The 20,170-nt window shown below is 39.2% G+C and overlaps 1 protein-coding gene across 5 annotated transcripts; it reads right to left on the bottom strand.

Annotated features, from left to right (window-relative positions):
- Positions 1-8,193: 8,193 nt before the first annotated feature.
- On the bottom strand, positions 8,194-17,819 carry Spp1 (secreted phosphoprotein 1). 5 transcript variants are annotated; one of them, XM_042668412.1, is made up of 8 exons: positions 17,706-17,819; positions 16,502-16,569; positions 16,363-16,401; positions 13,385-13,468; positions 12,825-12,866; positions 11,111-11,461; positions 9,804-9,841; positions 8,194-9,668 (listed from the first exon to the last, which is right to left on the bottom strand). In XM_042668412.1, exons 2-8 carry the CDS (start codon positions 16,553-16,555, stop codon positions 8,579-8,581), a joined length of 1,698 nt encoding a protein of 565 aa, XP_042524346.1. In that variant the 5' UTR covers positions 16,556-16,569; positions 17,706-17,819; the 3' UTR covers positions 8,194-8,578. The 5 variants fall into 5 exon arrangements, with proteins under 5 accessions (XP_042524346.1, XP_042524347.1, XP_042524348.1 ...); XM_042668413.1 differs by having other exon boundaries at positions 16,363-16,392; XM_042668414.1 differs by lacking the exon at positions 9,804-9,841 and having other exon boundaries at positions 8,194-9,691.
- Between the last annotated feature and the right edge of the window lie 2,351 nt (positions 17,820-20,170).

The following is a 20,170-nucleotide window of genomic DNA, read 5'->3' as shown; positions in this document are numbered from 1 at the left end:
CCTGGTTCAAATCCTGGTGTAAACAAATCCAAAAAGACTCTTTATCTCCAATGAATCAGGAAAAAGCTGGAAGTGGAGGTGTGGCTTAAAAGTGCCATCCTTGACTGAAAAAGTTAAGCAAGAGTACAGAGCCCTGAGTTCAAGCCCTAGTATGGGCATTCCAGTACTGACATGTGCGCATGCTTGCACAGACACACACACACACACACACACACACACACACACACACACGTGTCACTATGCCATGGTGGAATCTTGGAAGGTATTTTAAAAGGCAACCTTAAGAACAGGTTAGTATAATTTAATACTTAGCAGTCTCCGTATTTGTAACTTCTCTCTTGTTAGAATTGCTCGTTTGTTTCTTGCTTTGTTTTTCTTTTCCAGGGAGAACCAGGGAAACAGACCAACTGAAGTGCCTGTTGGTCTCCACCTTCCAAAGGAAATCCAAAAGGAGTTTCTGGCATGTTGGTGTTGCTTAGCAATCCACCCAAACAAACATGTTTCCCCTCATTTTTTCCCAGGCCTTATTTATCCAAGAACATTGTAAAACAAATGTTTACAACTTGACATCTGAAATCATTAGAAGAAATTATGGCATTTAGGATTATATAAGAAAAACTCATAAATGCAGCAAAACTTTTACTTCATTTTACTGCTGTAATAAGGAGGGTTAGTATTTGTGTAAGTCAGGGAGGGGTGGTTCTTCTTGTCTGAGTTTGGGTTTGGGTTTGGATTGGTCTGCATATCTTTCTGTCTCTGAGAGGGAAGGGTATGTTGGTATCACTGGTGGCTAACACTGTGATTGTGGTGACCTAACCTCTTTATCTTATTTTACTTTTCTGAATGAGGTCAAATACCTATTTTTCAAATCCCCTGGGGATTTTCTTGCTGAAGATTAATGAAGCAATATCAATATATTCATCAAACATTCATTAAGAGTCCACTAGATGCCAGGTGCCATGTTGGGGTCTAGGGAGATAAACATGATTCTTCCTCTCAAAGTAATCAAACTATGCAGTGTGTGTGTAAGATTTCAGTCTGGCCAACATCACCATTTCCTCCAAAGTGATGAGGGTGAATGCAAGCGTAGCCAACAGAGCTTTGAGTACCCTTGGCCCTCATGAATAGAATTTAGCAATAAGTATGGCATTCAGTTTTGCTCAATGAAAATCAGGCCATCCAGCGTGCCAGTAATCCTAGCTACTGAGGAGGCTGAGATCTGAGGTTTGCAGTTTGAAGCCAGTATGGGAAGGAAAGTCTTTGAGATGACTCGTATCTGCATTTAAACAGCAAGGAGTCAAATTTGGAGGTGTTACTCAAGTGGGGTAGCATCAGCCTTGATTGAAAATGGTAAGATTAAGTGTCCAGGCCCTGAGTTCAAGTCCCGTAGTGCAAAAATAAGAAGGAAGGAAGGAAGAAGTAATGAAGAAATAAAAGGAAAAAAAGAAAGAAAAGAAGGAAAGAAAGAGAAGAGAGAAAAGCAAAGGAAACTGAAAGGAGGAATGACAGAAAGAAAAGGTAAGAAAGGAAAGAAGGAAGGAAGAAGCCAGATTTTCCTACTCCACTACCACTCCAGCTATTCGAAAAGACCAGCTATTCTTCCCACAAGATCTGGAGTTATAAGGATATAAGTCCAGACAAGCTGGCAGTCAAAATGCTAGCATTCAGAGGAAAATTGGAGCCAAAAGTAACATATGAAAAGCACATATTATAATAAGACTACAAGGTTACCCAAACTGAACTGATGATTGGGTGGCTTTGCTATTCAAGAACATTGTAATTTTAAAAATCATCTAATATCATCTGCCTTGGCAGCTACAGATAAGATATTTATCCTAGCTGGGTACCAGTGGCTCATGCCCTGTAATGCTAGCTGCTCAAGAGGCTGAGATCTAAGGATCGTGTTTCATATCCAGGCCAGGGAAGAAAGTCTGTGAGACTCTTACCTCTAATGAATCACAGAAAAAGCCAGATGTGGCCCTATGGGTCAAGTGGTAGAGCACTATCCTTGAGCAAAAAGGAGCTTAGGACAGCACCTAGACCCAAAGTTTGAGCCCCAGGGCCAAAAAAAAACCCCACAAATTTATTCTATATTCTTATTAAATTTCAAAAAAATTTTCAACAAGCTAATGCCAAGAATATTGTGTGAGGGTTTTCTCTACATAAATTCTAATTTATTAATTAATGGTTATTGGATATTGTAGTTAAGTAAAATGAGAATATGGCATAGTCAATTATACTGGCAATCCCAGTACTTTGGTGACAGGGAAGAGGAGGATCATGGTTCAAGGACAGCTTTGCCAAAATGTTAACAATATCTCTATCTCAACCAATACTTAAATGTGGCAGTCCCATATTTAATTCCAGCTAGATAGGTAGAGGTGGGAGAATTATGGTCCAAGGCTAGCATCAGGAAAAACTTGAGACTATCTGTAAAAAAAAAAAAATAACTAAAGCTTAAAAAGCTAAGTGTGGCTTAAGTAGTAGAGTGCTTGTTTAGCCAATGTGAGACCTTGAATTTGAAATCTGAAGACTGAAAATATCGTTTTGAATCTACTGGGTGCCAAAGACTCGTACTCTCAGGAGGCTGAGATCTGATGATTGAGGTTTGAAGCCAACCCTAACAGGAACATCTGTGAGACTTTTATTTGCAATTAACCACCCAAAAAGCTGGGCGTGGAGATGTGACTCTCAAGCAGCTAAGAGAAATTGCTCAGGACCTGAGCTGAAGCCCTCAGTTGAAGTACCAGAGCATGAATGCACGTGTGCATACACACACAAACACATACACAAACAACACACACACACACCCCATTGACTAACTGTACTTTTACTAGCCCAGACTTTTCTAAAAGTTTATCATTTTGTTTTTTTTGACGTGTTTCTTGCTGCCAAGTGGAAAGAGGTTTACAGCATTCTCAGATCTATTAGGTGTTACAGAATACCATTTCATGGCTGTACCTTAGATCTGATTAGAGCACAAAAGAAGTTCTTCTGGCCTTCAAGAAGCTTGGACTTCACTTGCTATACACAAAATACTTAACCAATAAGGGCTTCCCAATGCTGTTCTGAGGGAGGTTTTCTGCTTGGCTTTATTTTGTAATTTGTAGGGTCCAACAACAAAGATTCTGCTTCATTATGTCTCCGGTTGGCCCTACAATCTGGATTTTAGCAGAGCAGAGCCAAACGATGGAGAAAGAACACATTTTAATGACATCTTCTGAGCTCCTGTGTCAGTGCTAACTGAAGTCAGACTACCCCTGGATTTCAGGATCCAAAGCATTTAGCCTGGGTGCTGGCATAGCATCCATTCTGAGTTGTACCCTTTGGAACAAACCAGTGAATGGAAGTTAGTGTTTTCTTGAGTGCAGTGAGTTTCCAAGTGAATTATTAAATCTGAATAGCTAATCTATGAGAATCCCTGTTTGTAACCAATTTTGGTCAACAAAGTGAGTGGTGTCAGGACCTGACACTTGCAATTGGTGTCTGATGTGAATGCAGGCTTGCAAAGTCAGCTCCAATCCTGAGTAGTTGATGTCAGGACTGAATTGAATTGAATGGTGGTGGAACAGCTGCCATTTATATTCTAGATGCAAGTCCCTCCCAGGACGGCATGTGTACAAATATTTTCTCCCTGCTTATAATTTGTCCTTTCACAGAAGAAAGACCTAAAACTTGATCAAGTCCAGTTTATAATTCATTTTGTCATGGGTTATATTTTTGGTGTTAAGTTTAAGAACTCTGCCTAGTCCTAGTCTTCAACGTTTTCTTCTTTTTTTCTCCTTTCAAGAAGTTTTATAATTGTGAATGTTACAACAAATCCTTCATTCTATGTGAGTTTTTATTTGTTTCTTAAGCCAGTACTGGGGCTTAAACTCGAGATTTTTAACTTGTTTTTTGCTCAAGGCTGGTACTCTACCATTTGAGCCACAGCTCCTCTTCTTGCTTTTTTAGTGTTAGTGTGTGTGTGTGTGTGTGTGTGTGTGTGTGTGTGTGTGTGTGTGTGTGTGTGTGTGTGTGATTAATTGGAGATAAACGTCTCAAAGAATTTTCTTCCTGGAGGGCTGTCTTCAAATAGTAATTCTCCTGATCTCGGCTGCCTATTTAGGACTTACAGACTTGAGCCACCAGTACCTGGTGAGTTATTATTATTATTTTATATGAAGTGTAAGGATCCGGTAAAGACCTTTTTTTATTATTGAGTAGGGTTTCCAGTTCTGTGTTAGCAGAAGAATAGAAATAGGAGACATTCTCAATCTTAGAAGAAAAGCATTCAGTCTTAAGTGATCATCTTTAAAAATGATGGTGGCTATAGGTTTTCATTTTCCTTTCTATTCTTATTTTTCTAAAAGTTTAAAGAGTGAAAGACAGATTTGCCAATAACCTTCTATCATTAAATCATGATTTTTATTTGACATATAAATATGATGAACTAGCCTTGCATAACTTTATTATTCAAGTTGAGGTATATTATTATTTTTAAGAAAACCTTTTATATTGGGCTGGGAAGGTGGCTCAGTGGTAGATTGCTTGCCTTGCATGCATGAGGCCCTGGGTTCGATTCCTCAGCACCACATAAGCAAAAAAGAAAAAAGCCAGAAGTGGCGCTGTGGCTCAAGTGGTAGAGCGCTAGCCTTGAGCTGAAGAGCTGAGGGACAGCGCCCAGGCCCAGAGTTCAGGCCCCACGACCGGACCCAAAAATAAAAAAATAAACAAAAAACAAAGAAAACCTTTTATAGTGCCATACATTACTTGTAAAAAAGAGGATTTCATTCATTAGTAATCACTTCCTAAATTATTACGCTGACTTGCAAAATGGTTTTTTAATTTTACCATTCATTCTGCACTTATTAGCATTCATCTGTAGTTTTCCTTCTTTTATGCTCTCTCTATGTACTTAGTGCTTCAACTTGCTATAATCTATGATTATCATTTTTTAAAAAATTGCTTGTTGCTGGGGCCCCAGTGCCTCACACCTATAATCCTAGCTACTCAGGAGGTGGAGATCTGAGGATCGTGGTTCAAAGACAGCCCAGGCAGGAAACTCTGTGAGACTCTTCTCTCCAATTAACCACCAGAAAACCAGAAGTGGTGCTGTGGCTCAAGTGGTAGAGTGCTGTGCTAGCCTTGAGCTGAAAAGCTCAGGGACAGCGCTCAGGCCCAGACAGAGTTCAAGCCCCACGACCAAGCCCCCCCCCCCAAAAAAAAGAAAAAAGGAAGGAAGAAAGAAAGAAAAAAAGAAAGAGCAAAATTGTAGTTTCATTGGCTCAGTGATGACCAATGGAAGCCCATTCCACTGTGTTCTTTGGTTCCGTGGGTATGATCTAATTTTATCTGTGTATAAAAAAAAGACTTGTCAGGCTCCTTTTGTACTCATCTTGTCCAAGAATAAGAATTGGCCTCTTTGACAATGAACCTGTCTAGCTTCCAGTTCTCTGTCTCCCTGATCCAAATCGATCCCCTCTGTCCTGTTTGGGGATGCCAGAGTTGAATCTTGCCAACATGACGTTAGCTGGCATGCTGTTGAGCTTTGTCAGTAGAGGGCGCTGGAGGGACACTGCAGAGCTGGTCCTTTCAAGCTGGTCTGCTGTCCTTTCTTGTAAGGTTCTGCTGCCAGCATTGTACACACAAAGTACCAAGGGTACTTAGTCGCCAGCTCCCTTCCTGCTCAGGAATCCTGCCCTTGGTTTCCTGCTCACCAGCTTTGGCCCTCTGGTAAGTATTCTATTCTATTCTATTCTATTTTGTTCTGTTCTGTTCTATTCTATTCTATTCTATTCTATTCATTATTTTTGTTGGTCGTAGGGCTTGAACTCTGGGCCTGGGCGTTGTCCCTGAGCTCTTCAGCTCAAAAGTAGCACTCTACCACCTGAGCTACAGTGCCACTTCCGGTTTTCTGGTGGTTTATTGGCGATAAGAGTCTCACGAACTTTCCTGCCCAAGCTGACTTTGAATCATGATCCTCAGATCTCAGCCTCCTCAGTAGCTAGGATTACAGGTGTGAGCCACTGGCACCTGGCAAGTATTCTATTTAACAATCTGCCCACCACTGTGGCCCTGCTGTGCTGGTGACTGTGCCCTGGGCTTCAGCTACATCCTTTCTAGTGATTGTGAATCTTAACTTTCAGGAGAGGATCTCCTTTGCAAAATCTTTGAGTATTCTCATCTCAAATTTAATCTTATGTATGGTGTGATGAAAATTTGTCATTGATCCTCTCAGGCTAACTCCATATTTCTTGTTAATACTACTTGGTAGCAAAATTTTCTTGCTTAAATTACTGTTGTGTTTTCTATCTTGTGAATGAGCTTGAACTGATGGAAAAGTAGTACAGGAGTGGCCTTTGAATGGAACCTGGATTGCAAGATGTCATTCTAGTGTTTAGTTGCTCTGCCTTTGGATTTGAGCACAAGGATAGCTAGCTAAGCAGCCTGCATGTGGGAAATGAATGAATGTATTCTATGACATATGGGGAGAGCACAATTAATCGCTGTTACTTTTAGTTGCTTGACACTGGACCACTTGAGCAAGCTGTATTACCAGCTCCGCCCACTGCATTTTACCTGGTGACATCTACAGAGATTGTCTCATGTGTTTGTCTGATATGTTAATAGTTTCCTTTAAAATTGAAATATGGGGGGATTATTTTGATGGTGTAAGATACAGATCCAACTCTTTCTTTGTCCAAAGACAAATTCTAGATGCTCAGGGATCTGATATCCAACCATTCAATCTTATTTATTGAAAACTCCATCTTTTCCCAAGTGGTATTAGATCTCATAATATGTCATGTCATTTCATATTGTCTGAAAGTATGATGTTATGTCATGTTATATATTAGAATAGATAAATATAGATTGGTACTTTCATACAGTAATTGCCACATGAGCTTCAATCTATTTCTAGCCTTAGTGTTCTCTTCTATGGACAATTGTTCATGTGCCAGCCCACAATGCTTTTATTATAGAGACTTTATAGTATATTTTAATATTCATGAAGGCTAATCTTCTCTTACTGCTGTCATTCTTATATACTTATTTTCCAACTTTAGAATTAGCTTGCTTTATTCCTGGAAAAAAGTTTACTTTTACTTTTTACTCTTTTTTGTGTGCTAATCCTGGGGTTTGAACTCAGGGCTGAGTGTTGTCCCTGAGCTTTTCTTTTTTCTTTTTTCTTTCTGTTTTTTTTTGGGTCTGGTCTTAGCGCCTGAACTCTGGGCCTGGGCGCTGTCCCTCAGCTATTCAGCTCAAGGCTAACACTCTACCACTTGAGCCACAGCGCCACTTCTGGCTTTTTTCCTGCTTATGTGGTGCTGAGGAATCGAACCCAGGACCTCATGCATGCAAGCGCTCTACCACTGAGCCACCTTCCCAGCCCCTCCCTGAGCTTTTCTACTCAAGGCAGTGCTCTACCACTTGAACCACAGCTCCACTTCTGGTTTTGGGGGTAGTTTATTGAAGATAAGCATGTCCAGGACTTTTTTTTTGCTTGGGCTGGCTTCGAACTGAAATCATTAAATCTCAGCTTCTTGAGTAGCTAGGATTACAGGCATGAGCTACCAGCCCTTGGCTTACTTTTATTGTTTATTGGAATCCTGATTTTTATATAAACATATATATTACTTCAGGAGAACTAATATCTTTTAACTGTTGTATAGTCCTTCGACAAAATAAGTGCTAGCTAGAATGGTTGTGTTCACCTATAGCTCCAAGCACTTGGGAGGCTGAGGCAGGAAGATCACAAGTTCAAGCTCAGCCTGGGCTACATAGTAATGCCCTATTGCAAAAACAAAACAAAAAAAAAAACAGATATAGCACATGCTATGTTGTTGGTTTTTTCTGTAATATTTTAATTTTCCTAGCATACTTGTGGCACATTTCTTATTAAGCATTTTATCTTTTTGTGTCTGTATTAATGATGTATCTTCAAGTGTTACTGTCAACCTAGGAAGAAAAGTCTTTGAGACTCCAACATCCAATTAACCACCAAAAATCTGGAAGTGAAGCTGTGGCTCAAGTAGGAGAGCACTAGCCTTGAGTAAAAAAAGCTAAAGGACAAGTGCCTAGGTGCTGTGTTCAAGCCCAGGACTAGCACATACACACACACAGACATTTAAAAAAAAAGTTACTTTTTGTGAATTCCAAGGCAAGCATGGAAAACCAATAAGAAAAAGCAATTAACACCAGGGAACTTGCTACATTCAAGGTAAATTTATTCACACAATGATCACAAGAAACTTAAAAACAGTTATTATAAGGAGATAAAATGCTATATAGTGTCTCTTTTGAAAGCATGAGATAGTATTTTGTTGGATTTTACACACATTTCTATTTATGATTGAGTAACAAACACTAAAATGTAGTGATTGTTGGAATTTTGATTGCTTGCATGGAAAGTATATGCTGAAGCTTTTAGGTTTAAAAGGTCTTACCAGAAACAACAAACTAATGATTAAAACAGTATTTCCACATACATATATATTTACTCACTGCACTGAGAAATATGCGTTATACTTTTAATTCTCTATAATGTGTTTTTTTTCTTTTTAATAAAATTAAAGCAAGAATTTTAATTCTCTTTTTAATTGACCTCCGAAGATGCACTGTCTAATTCATGAGAAATGCGAAAGTTCTGATGTTTATCCTCAATACTTCTAGGGTCTAGGACCAGCATGTCTTCCTGGCTAAGAAACTCACTGCTATGGAGCTTGTGGCTGACCTTTGAACTTCCCAGGCTGTCAGGCCCATCAGGCTTGTATTTGGATTTCTTAGATCCAGAGGAATGATCACCATTATTGTGGTTGTTGTTGTGTGATTCTGAACCTTTTGATTCTGAACGGCGTAATTCTAAACCGTGTTGTTCCAACTCATGAGTGTCCCATTCAGTGGGGAAACTGATATGATGAGGAATGGGAATGACCTTGAGTGTATCATGGGGCTTGGATTCCCAGTGTGGGCTAAAGTCCTCGTGTGTAATATGAGGAATGGGGATGACCCTGAGTGTGTCATGTGACTCCTTGTGCTCCGAGTGTTCATCATGCGACTCCTTGCCTTCCTTGCCTTCCTTGCCTTCCTTACCTTCCTTGCCCTCCTTGCCTTCCTTGCCTTCCTTGCCTTCCTTGCCTTCCTTGCCTTCCTTGCCTTCCTTGCCCTCCTTGCCTTCCTTGCCCTCTTTGCCCTCCTTGCCTTCCTTGCCTTCCTTGCCTTCCTTGCCCTCTTTGCCTTCCTTGCCCTCCTTGCCTTCCTTGCCCTCTTTGCCCTCCTTGCCTTCCTTGCCTTCCTTGCCTTCCTTGCCTTCCTTGCCTTCCTTGCCCTCCTTGCCTTCCTTGCCCTCCTTACCTTCCTTGCCCTCCTTGCCTTCCTTGTCCTCCTTGCCTTCCTTGTCCTCCTTGCCTTCCTTGCCTTCCTTGTCCTCCTTGCCTTCCTTGCCCTCCTTGCCCTCCTTGCCTTCCTTGCCCTCCTTGCCCTCCTTGCCTTCCTTGCCTTCCTTGCCTTCCTTGCCTTCCTTGCCTTCCTTGCCTTCCTTGCCTTCCTTGCCTTCCTTGCCTTCCTTGCCTTCTTTGCCTTCTTTGCCTTCTTTGCCTTCCTTGCCTTCCTTGCCTTCCAAGAGTTCATCTGCTGGCTCATGAAGAACAGGGATGACCTTGAATGCATCATGGGACTCCTTGCTTTTCCTGTGTGAGGTAAGGTCCACCTGTGAAGCATTAGGAATAGGGATGAAATGGTATGCATCATTAAGACTCCTTGGCTTTAAAGTGTGGACTAAAGTCCTCATGAGTGGCAACAGGAACAACGGGATCCTTGCTCTCATGTGTGAGGATTCCCCAGGTGTATCATCAGGATACAAATCACAGCACAAATGGAAGAAGAATTAAATGGCCAGGCAGGGGTGGGAATATTAAATATTTTTCTTTTTTTTTCTCTCTCTCTCAGGTCAAATTCATCCTGAATATGGTCCAAACTTGGTTGAATGAAAACCTGTTAGCATATTCTATGTTCAAATCTCTCTTTTTTTACTAAGGTGACACATTTAGTTTAATCACTTAGGTATGTGACAAAACTTATGGGGTAGCCTCAATATTTCTTATTTACTTAAAGAAAATGGGCATTGAAAGTTAAAATGCAGGAGCCAGATTACATCTGTGATCCAAGCTCCCCTAGAGACAGAGCTCTGGAGGTTCCAGGTTTGAGCTCAACCCAGACAAAGAAGTAACATCCCTAACACAACAGCAAAAAAAAAAAAAAAAGTTGAGCATGGTGTTATGTGCCCGATATGCCAGCTACTCAAAAAAAAGCGTAAGTAGGAAGATTGTAGTGCAATGTGGCCATCCTAAGCAATCAAAAATCCTGTGAAAGCTTGCCTAACAAATAACTAAAGTAGGGGCTGGGAAGGTGGCTCAGTGGTAGAGCGATTGCCTTGCATGCATGAGGCCCTGGGTTCAACTCCTCAGCACCATATAAGCAAAAAGAAAAAAGCCAGAAGTGGTGCTGTGGCTCAAGTGGTAGAGCGCTAGCCTTGAGCTGAAGAGCTGAGGGACAGCGCCCAGGCCCAGAGTTCAGGCCCCATGAGAGGACCTCCCCCCCCCCCCCAAAAAAAAAGAAATAACTAAAGTAAAAGGTCTGAGGGTGTGGCTCAAGTGGTAGAGCTCTTGGCTAGCAAATATGATGCCCTGGGTTCAAAACCCCAGTAATATACACTTTTACTCCCTCCCCACAAAGAAGGAAGAGAAAATTAAAATGTAGAGTAAACAGTAATGGCACACCAAATTGGATTGGAATTTTTGTGTAGATTCAGTGTAATTTATGATGCTACAACTTTTCTTAGGTATATTTTATATTTTTCTTAGGTATATTTTATAAGTAATTTCCCTTTTCTGAAATCTTTCTAGATTAAAAAGTCAGGTGAATATAATGAATGTTTTAGAGTCAGCATTTGGAAAATCAAGTAAAATTATGCTGTGGAGACAAATGGAAAGAAGACTGTACTAAAGATCATAAATTAAATACTAAAAATGTTTTTGTGTTTGCTGAATGACAGCTGAATATGCACAGCCTGCATTCCAAGAAGTGAGCTCTGCTTAGAGCCATTGAACGTATCTGTGAAGGGACTTACCTGAACATTAGTTATGTCCGAAGATTTAGACTTCTTCCCATCGGGAGCATTGCTATCTCCATGGCTTTCGAGTGTGCTCACTGCAGGGAAAACTGGAGTGAAGACCGGGGTCTCCAGTGTGAGAGGAGGAGGCAAACTGATCACTTCTTCAGATTCATGGGAGTGGTGAGAGTTTTTGTGGTGTTCGTGGTGATTGTGGTGATCATGGTGGTGTGAATGGTGCTCATGATCATGATCACTATCATGATCGCTTTCATCTGACTCAGTGAAGTCTTGGCTGTCCATGTGGTTTCCAATATCATCCTCATTCAACTCATCCATGTGGCTTTCATTGGGATTACTTGAGAAGGTCTAAGAGTTAAAGATGATCCCTCAGATTAGGGCTTGAGTTTGGTTTTCCCTTAGTCTTTCTAGTCTTTTACTTGCTTGCTTTTTTATTTGGTATCTTTTTTGTGTGTTTAAGAACACCTATAGCATTTAGGAGCAAATCAGTTTAATAAAAGAATGAATGAAATCAGGGATTTTCCTATTTCCCAATCCAGTAATCCTACCTACTCAAGAGTCTGACATCTGGGGGGCAAGGTTCAAAGCTAGCTCAGGAAGAAAAGTCTGTGAGGCTCATATCTGATTAACCACTCAAAGGCTAGAAGTGGAGCTATGGCTCAGTGGATAGTATGTCAATCTTGAGCAAAGAAGCCAAGCAAGAATGAAAGCTCTGGATTCAAGACTCAGTTCTGGCATACACATACACAGTTTTTACACACATACACACATAATTTTTACAAGTATTTTAAATCCAAATACCTAAGTAAAACATCTATATTGATACTATTGCTTTGGTCTGAGGTACTTGATGTATAGTTCAGTGATACAGCACTCTCAGGCCTTGGGTTCAATCCCCAGTACCACACACACACACACACACACACACACACACACACACACACACACATATGCACACACACACAAGGAGATTGTTGATAAAATTAATAATAAAATGTGCAAGAATACTTGCATAATTCAGACATGATGTAGTTTGATAAACTCAGTGGAATAATAGATACAGACAAATGTCATTATTCTGTGTGAAATGAAAAGTCTCAAGGTAACTAAGAATCTATTTTACGTGTATCAAAACCTATAACCCCTCCCTACTACTCCCTACATGGATGGTCAAAAAGTAACTACAGTTCAAATCTGGGCATTGAATTACACAGTATATTAAATTGTAACAGTAAATATGTTAGGTCCTTTTCTACTTTTCTTTAAGAATTCTTAGCATCTTCAAATGGAATCTTAAGGAAAATATATTTACTTTGCTCAGTAAATATATTCATGATCCTAGTTAAAAAGAATACTTCAGAAAGCATTGTGCTAGAAACAGGAACATGCTAATGGAAAAATCCTAGCTTTGGGATACATTAATGCCGTATTTTTCAGATATTAGATAAACATTTAGAATTCTTTCGGTAAATTGTAGGAGGCTTAAAGTTTCAAGTGATAGACCTGGATAGACAGTTCCTGCAACACCAAACTTATCCGAAGTATCTTCCATTTCTCACATTTAGTAAATGTAAGGCCTTTTTAAAAATTTTTTCCTGAACAGGTTTTGCAATGGAGATTAGTTGGAAAAATTGTGAGTGGTACTTTGTCAAAGAGGGCCAGGGCCTCCTTGTCTCCAGTGACAGAACTGTAAAACCCCAGGGAAACTCACCTCTGGTGGCAAGACATCAGTTTCTTCAGAGGACAGCACATTCTGAGGAGAGAAGGACACATTAATACATTACATACAATACATATTAAAAATGCCCAGTTTTCTGATACAAAACCAAAGCCAGTTTTCAGCCTCAGTAGGGATATCTTTCAACACAAGAATCTAACCAGGGGATTATTTGGTGATCTAGGCACATATGCCCCACCAGGTGGGAAATCCAGTTGACCTGTCAGAAACCCCAATAGACAGCTTAGTTGCTGTCTATTGTTTAGGTTTGCTTTGGGTTTTTGTTGTTTTTGCTTCTGGTGCTGGTAGTGGAGCTTGAACTTGGAGCCTGAAGGCTGTCCTTCAGTGATTTTACTCAAGACTAGCACTCTACCACGTAAGCTCTACTTCTAGCCTTTTGGTTGGAGATAAGAATCTTACTGACTTTCCTGCCTGGGCTGTGTTTGAACTGTAATATTCAGATCTCGGCCTCCTGAGCAGTTCAGATCACAGCTAGGATTACAAGGAGCCACCGCTCCCGGCTTACTGTTTAATTTTAGGAAATTTAGAAATACCTGTGATGCTAGGAGATTATTCTTCTCAGACAGATCAAGCTTTAGCCATGAGGCTTCAGAATCTGGATATTTTTTGTTAAAAAGCTGTGAAAGAAAGAAAAAGAAAGAAAGGAAGGAAGAAAGAAAGAAGGAAGGAAAAAAGAAAGGAGGAAGGAAGGAAGGAAAGCAGGAAGGAAGGAAAGAAGGAAGGAAGGAAGGAAGGAAGGAAGGAAGGAAGGAAGGAAGGAAGGAAGGAAGGAAGGAAGGAAGGAAGGAAGGAAGGAAAGAAAGGTGAATCTTTGTCATTGGAACAACCCTAAACAACTCAAGGATCTCAACTTGATAAACTGGAAAAACAATGACACTTTGCTAATCCCAGTGTATAAACACATTACGTGTTCATATTCAGCCAGATACAGATATCCTTTTTTAATAAAACAATTAAAAACATATTTATTGTAAAGGTGATATACAGAGATGTTACAGTTATGTAATTCAGTTAATGAGTACATTTCTTTTTAAACAGTGTTACCCCATCCTTCATTTTTCTCCCAGTTTTTTTTTTCCCTCCAGATCCCCATTTCCCTCCAAGTTGTACAGTTCAACATTTCTAACATAGTATCTAGTATCCCACTGCTTCTGTACTTCCCCTTCCACTCCCCAATTCAGGCAAACTAACATACAAGACAAAGGGTACAGAAATCAAAAACTGACCAAAGGGGAAAAAAAACAGAAATAAAAAAATGAAAAGCAGGGGCTGGGAAGGTGGCTCAGTGGTAGAGCGCTAGCCTTGAGCTGAAGAGCTGAGGGACAGTTCCCAGGCCCAGAGTTCAGGCCCCACGACCAGACCCAAAAAAAAAGAAAAGAAAAGTATAAACAGTACAATAACAAACCTCTTGTTTCCTTTTCTTGTAGTTCTTGTCAATAAGTATCTTTTCTTTTTTGCCAGTCCTGGGACTTGAACTCAGAGGCTGGACACTGTTCCTGAGCTTCTTTTTCTCAAGGCTGGCACTCTATCACTAGAGCCAAGGCACCACTTCTGGCGTTTTCTGTTTATGTGGTACTCAGGAATTGCAGCCAGGGCTTCATGCATGCTAGGCAAGCACTCTACCACTAAGCCACATTTCTAGGCCGATAAGTATCATTTTATAATGATATAGCTATTGAGCCTTTCTGATTCTCTCCTAATAATAACTTCCTTTGGTCTCACTGTATGACTGAGTCCTGTTTAATTTATCATGTCCAAATGTAATATTTTTTATTTTTTTGTCTTTTACTATTTATCAGGTTTCACAATTCATTTTTTTAAACCCTTCGTGTCGGGGGCAGGGGCATGCGCACCTGCCAGTATAGAGGATTGAGCTCAAGGTCTTGAACTCTTGCTTGACTTTTTTGCTCAAGGCTTATAGCAGTTTTCTGGTTAATTGGAGATAAGAGCCTCTAAGAGTTTCCTGCCTGAACTGGCTTTGAACCTTGATCCTCAGATCTCCTCTCCTGACTAGGATAATAGCCATGAGCCATCAGCACCAGACTCATTTACTGAATTCTTAATAGCACTAATAGTGTCTTAGGCACTTTTTCAAAAGACTTTATAAATACTAGTTCATTTGATCCTCTGAAATGCCGTGAGATAGACCACACTATTTTTTCTATCTTACCACTCAGGAAGCTCAGCCACAATGTGGTTCAGTGGTAATAAGAGGCCGAGCCAGCCACCAGGCCAGATGAATTCTCTGTCTCTGTGTCTTCTGTATGTGTGTTCATGTGTTGGTGTGTGTCCACGCATGTTTGTCTCTGTTGCAATCTCTCTGCTTTGTATGTGTGTATGTGTTCATGTGCACATGTTTCTCTCTCACACACACTGATGGTACATGTAATACAAGTTCAGGAAAACCAACTATTAGTTAAATTCATAATTTAAAAATAATATAGAGGAAACATATATAGACATATATGTCTGTAAAATGAACATATTAAAAGTATTGAGCAATCTAACACCAACAGCTAGTGCAGCTAGTGCTCATCTTCTGGGTTCTAACCTTACAGACTTTTCTGCACTTGCTCTGTCAGAGTTTCTGGGATTCTAAAGGGCTGACTGAGACTTGAACTCTTCACCCCAAGGCTCCATGGTTCTATATCCTTGCCATATTTTATTCTATTTTTACAAACATTAGTTCTTGCCTTTAGTTTGGCCTCTATCTTACCAGGAAATGTTACATTCCTGGTTCATTATTGTGATTAACACCTGTGTTATCAAATGAGATAGAAAACGGATGTGCCCACACTTCCACTCCCACACAGACCATATACAAACACCTCTTACTGTCTTCATTAAGCCAGAAAATCCATGCCTACAGTGACCCCCAGGCAGCACAACATTGGCATTCATTATGTTCATCTGGAATTGAACTCTCTGTTCTCTTTTGTCTTTGCTCCAAGGACAAAGCTCACTTGTTATTTGGCTGGCACAGTTTTATCTATTGTGGAGGGGCAAGTACACGGATGATGCTGGCCAAATTATTGTAATGAATAAAGAATTGGGTTTGGTCTTAGGCTTAGTTAGAAAAATGTCAGCAGATAAGCACAATAGGTACAAATGGCACAAATAGACTTTCTTTTCACAATGAGCTCCTTAGTAAATATCTTTGTGGGCATACTAACAGTTCTGGCCAGTGTTTGAGGTGAATTTTAAACTGTTTTACTTAGTAAAGCAGCAAGTAACATTTTCTGTTTCTAGAACATGTTGACTCATGAAAAAGTCACACACATTTATAAAACTCATCTGATATGAGCACTGATAACATGGAAAGTTGTTTTAAATATTCATAAGTCTAATTAACAAGCCTATATTACAGTAGATAGTGGATAAATACTTAAAAATTAACCATATTGAGGGTAAAGTGATTAGCAAGCTTGATTTTAATAAGCAATTTTTGTAGCACCTCTTGGAATAGTTGCATAAATGCTTGCATGGAATGATAAACCCAGAAAATGCCTACCTGATTTTCCTCAGAGCTGCCAGACTCAATCTGTTTAACATTGGAAAGAAGAAAGGAAAAGACAAATAATGTTAATGTATTCTTAGCATAATTCATTGATGCTTTTCAAGAACTTTCCCTAAGATTCTGCTGTACTTACTGGCAGGGAATGGGTAATGCCTATGAGGCAAAAGAAAATCACTTCAATTCTCATGATTGTGATTTTTCCTGGAAAACATTTGAAAGGAACATTTAATATGGTTAACAGATAGCTTTTTCATACTGCTGTATGACAAAATCATCACAAGCAAAGATTATTATAGTGGAACTTTTCTACTTCTTACAGGACACTTTTCTTTTTACTGTGACGTTCTTTTGAGTTAGTATCTGCAGTTTCCACCCTTCTCTCTCACTTGACAAGGGACAGGGGAATTTTACACATCTATAGTTACTCAACTTTAAATTTAGAGTTCCAGAGATTCTACCATTACTCACTTATATTTCCAGCTACAGAAACCCCAAAACAGATCAGAAAGTAATTTAATAAATTCAAATAATAAACTAACCCAAGAATACATTTTTCAAGGAAGAAAAGAAAACACAGATATAAAATTATGAAAGAAATTTGTTTTGTCCATTTTTCTAACATGCATTTTAGATGTGATTTTTAGTTTAAATTATTAAGAGGGTGCTACTTAGGTGAACTGATAACCATTTTGGAAGTTAGCTATTTCAGAAAAATACTTTAGAAATTTTAAGTGAAAAGGAAACAAACAAACAGCCAGCAACTTTTCTATTTGTGATAAGAAGTCTACATAGTGCCAAGCAGGTTTCTTGGTGAAAATTTCAACAGATTAATTCAAAAGTTAGATATTAAGAAAGGGCTTTGAGTTTTATTTTCCTTGAAAATAAAATAAATTAACTCATTAAAAACTAACAGTATTGATGGCTTACATTATCAAAGATGATCCTTCTTTTATCTGCCTTCATAATAACTACTGAAAGTGATGTTGCTATAATTAATTATTCCAAAGAAGCATAGAATTTTCCCTTTTTTCTATTGAGAACAGTGATTTCAGTCTTTTTGGAGAAGGATAGAAGTTTTTTAAGATTATATGCATATTTTTGAAGTATTTCAAAATACCTGGAAACTTTAATGTATATGTGTATATACATATACACACACACACACACACACACACACACACACACACACACACACACACACATGACCTGCTTATTGGAAAGACTATGAGAATTCAAGACTGACTAACAGCATTACAGCCAAAATAATCTTCCTAAATCTTCAATTTCCCCATTCAATTAAAAAGCATATGCCCAGCTACACAGTGCTAGAGGCTTACCTTGGCCAGTGAAAGTCAGAGCCAGAGGATGCTGTGCTCCCTGCCTGCTCCTGCTGCTCACAGGCCAGACCTCCCAGAATTTAAAGGTTGCTCCATACACTCTCCACCAACACAGGGAGGCGGAGTGATGTGTCAGGAGGTTTTTGCCACTGCCCAGCCCACTTGCTCCCACACTTCCTCTTCTGGAATTGTGATTGAAAAAAAAATAAACCAAAATACTAAACCAAACACACACACACACACACATACACACACACACACACACACACACACACACACACACACACACACACACACTTCTACAGCTAAAACATTAGTTGTATGCTTTTCATAGGTAGAATTGAGTGCTTTAAATAGTTCTTATGAAGATTTTATTTACAATTTCTGAGTTAATAGAAAAATATCTAACAAATTAAATAGGATGGATTTTTTTTAGTTACAGATGAAGTTTATATCTGCAACCACATTTGTCTCTATCATATTTTTGCATTGAAAAAAATGTGTTATTTAAAAAATAATAGTGTTTCAAATGTAAAATAGTTTTTATTCACTCTTGTTAAAGTAAGTTGATAAATGATTTTCCAAAGGACAAGTTTTATCATACTTTTTTTCCCCCTCTCTTTTTGGTGCCTGTCCTGGGGCTTGAACTCAGGTACTCAGGGACTTGGTGCTGTAACTGAGCTTCTTTTGCTGAAGGCTAGCACTCTACCACTTGATCCACAGCTCCACTTCCAGCTTTTTTTGGTAGGTTAGTGGAGATGAGAGTCTCATAGATTTTCCTGCCCAGACTGGCTTTGAACTGTGATCCTCAGATTTTAGGCTCCTAAGTAGCTAGGATTGCACCTATTATTGCCTGTCTTCAAGGTTGTTCAGAAGTGTGGGTTAGTGTACATGACATTAGTAACAAGTGGCATGTATTAGGTGTGATGTCCCTGCATACTTTAAGGATTGTGTGTGTTAATTATGATGGACATTTTTGACAAGAGAAGGTCATTCTGATATGTAAATAGAATGTGCTCTTAGAATTAGCATACACGTGAGATCTTTAAACTATATACATTAAAGAGTAGCCTGTGCATCTCTATATGAATACAATGCATTTCTGAATTGTCCTTTTCTAGAATATATGGTTAGCTACTTAATACAAAAGAAAAAAATTAATGTCTATATTAACAAAGCTTTACTGAGAACTTAAAAAGTGTTTGAGAGAAAATTATGGGTCAAGTCTGAATAGTAGAGCACAATTCAAGTATAGCTGAAGTAGAGCTCAATTCAGGTAGAACTGTTGGTCTATTTTAAACAATATTATCTTGACATGACTTTGTGCTCATTGTTTTCTTAGTTGTGAAAGGGAGAGCACACTATTTCTGTCACACTCCCTGTGGGAATAGATGAAAGGTAATCTCTACTATCATATTAATTCTAAATGTCAGTTCTGTTTGCCAGTTGCTGTTTTTAAGGTATATATAAAGTAATTTCCTACAAGATCAGTAGTATAGATAATCCATAGCTATTCTTTTTTCTTTTTTTTTTTAATTTAATTTAATTTTATTTGTGAACATACTGTACAGAGGAGTTACAGTTACATGGGCAGGATAATGTGTACATTTCTTACCAAGCATTGCAGCCTCCTCCTTTGTTTACCCTTCACATCCCTTCCCAGCCTCCCCCCTCCCCCCCTAATCCCAATCCTTCTCCTTCCTCCCCCCCCAGCCCCCCCCCCCCCCGCACCAACGTTGTAAAGTTCGTTTTGGACATGACAACTTGTACTTCTCATTGTTGCAACAGGTCCACCTGTATCCTTAAACAACTGGTTTTTCCCCATCTCCTCCACAAGTTATACTGACATCAAATATAGTGAAAGCAAGAGTTATACTGTGGGGGAGGGACATACAAAGCAACAAAGAGATAATCTTATAAATGTGTTAGAAACACATGCATGAAAGAAAAAAACATTAAAATACACATCTAAGGGTTCATTTTCCTGACATCACATTATCTGACCTTTTCCGCTTGACTCATATATATACTAGTGCAAGTCCTGGGGCTTGAACTCAGGGCTTGGACATTGTTCCTGATATTCTTTTGCTCAAGGCTATCACTCTACCACTAGAGCCACAGTGCCACTTGCAGCCTTTTTTGCTTATGTGGTACTGAAGAATTTAACCCACGATTTCATGTATGCTAGGCAAGCACTCTACCACTAAGCCACATTCCTATCCCAATCCATAGGTTTTCTAAATACTTGGTGAGGCAGGAAATATATCTCTTAGAAGTATTACTAATGAATTGATATTGTTGAATAAATTTATAAATTACTTATAGCTATAAACATATTAATCACACAGGATGTAAGTTGTGTTTTTAAAATGCTTTCCCCCTCTTTAAATACATTGTCCACATAAGCTTGTCATGTTTGCAATTAAGTGGTGGGAAGTCCACAATTTATAAAAACAAGATTTCTG

This window comes from Dipodomys spectabilis, unplaced genomic scaffold (assembly GCF_019054845.1).
Source record: "Dipodomys spectabilis isolate Male_0828 unplaced genomic scaffold, ASM1905484v1 ptg000436l, whole genome shotgun sequence".
Classification (NCBI taxonomy): Eukaryota; Metazoa; Chordata; class Mammalia; order Rodentia; family Heteromyidae; genus Dipodomys; species Dipodomys spectabilis.
Note: the sequence above shows the minus strand (reverse complement) of the source record. Positions and strands in the feature narration are given on the sequence as shown.

Coding starts and splice junctions, on each gene's coding strand:
- Spp1 (XM_042668412.1), bottom strand. CDS start 16,555: ATGAGAATTGAAGTGATTTTCTTTTGCCTCATAGGCATTACCCATTCC. Junction 16,402..16,501: donor GCATTACCCATTCCCTGCCA/GTAAGTACAGCA, acceptor CTTCTTTCCAAT/GTTAAACAGATTGAGTCTGG. Junction 12,867..13,384: donor ATAATCTCCTAGCATCACAG/GTATTTCTAAAT, acceptor TTCTCTCCTCAG/AATGTGCTGTCCTCTGAAGA.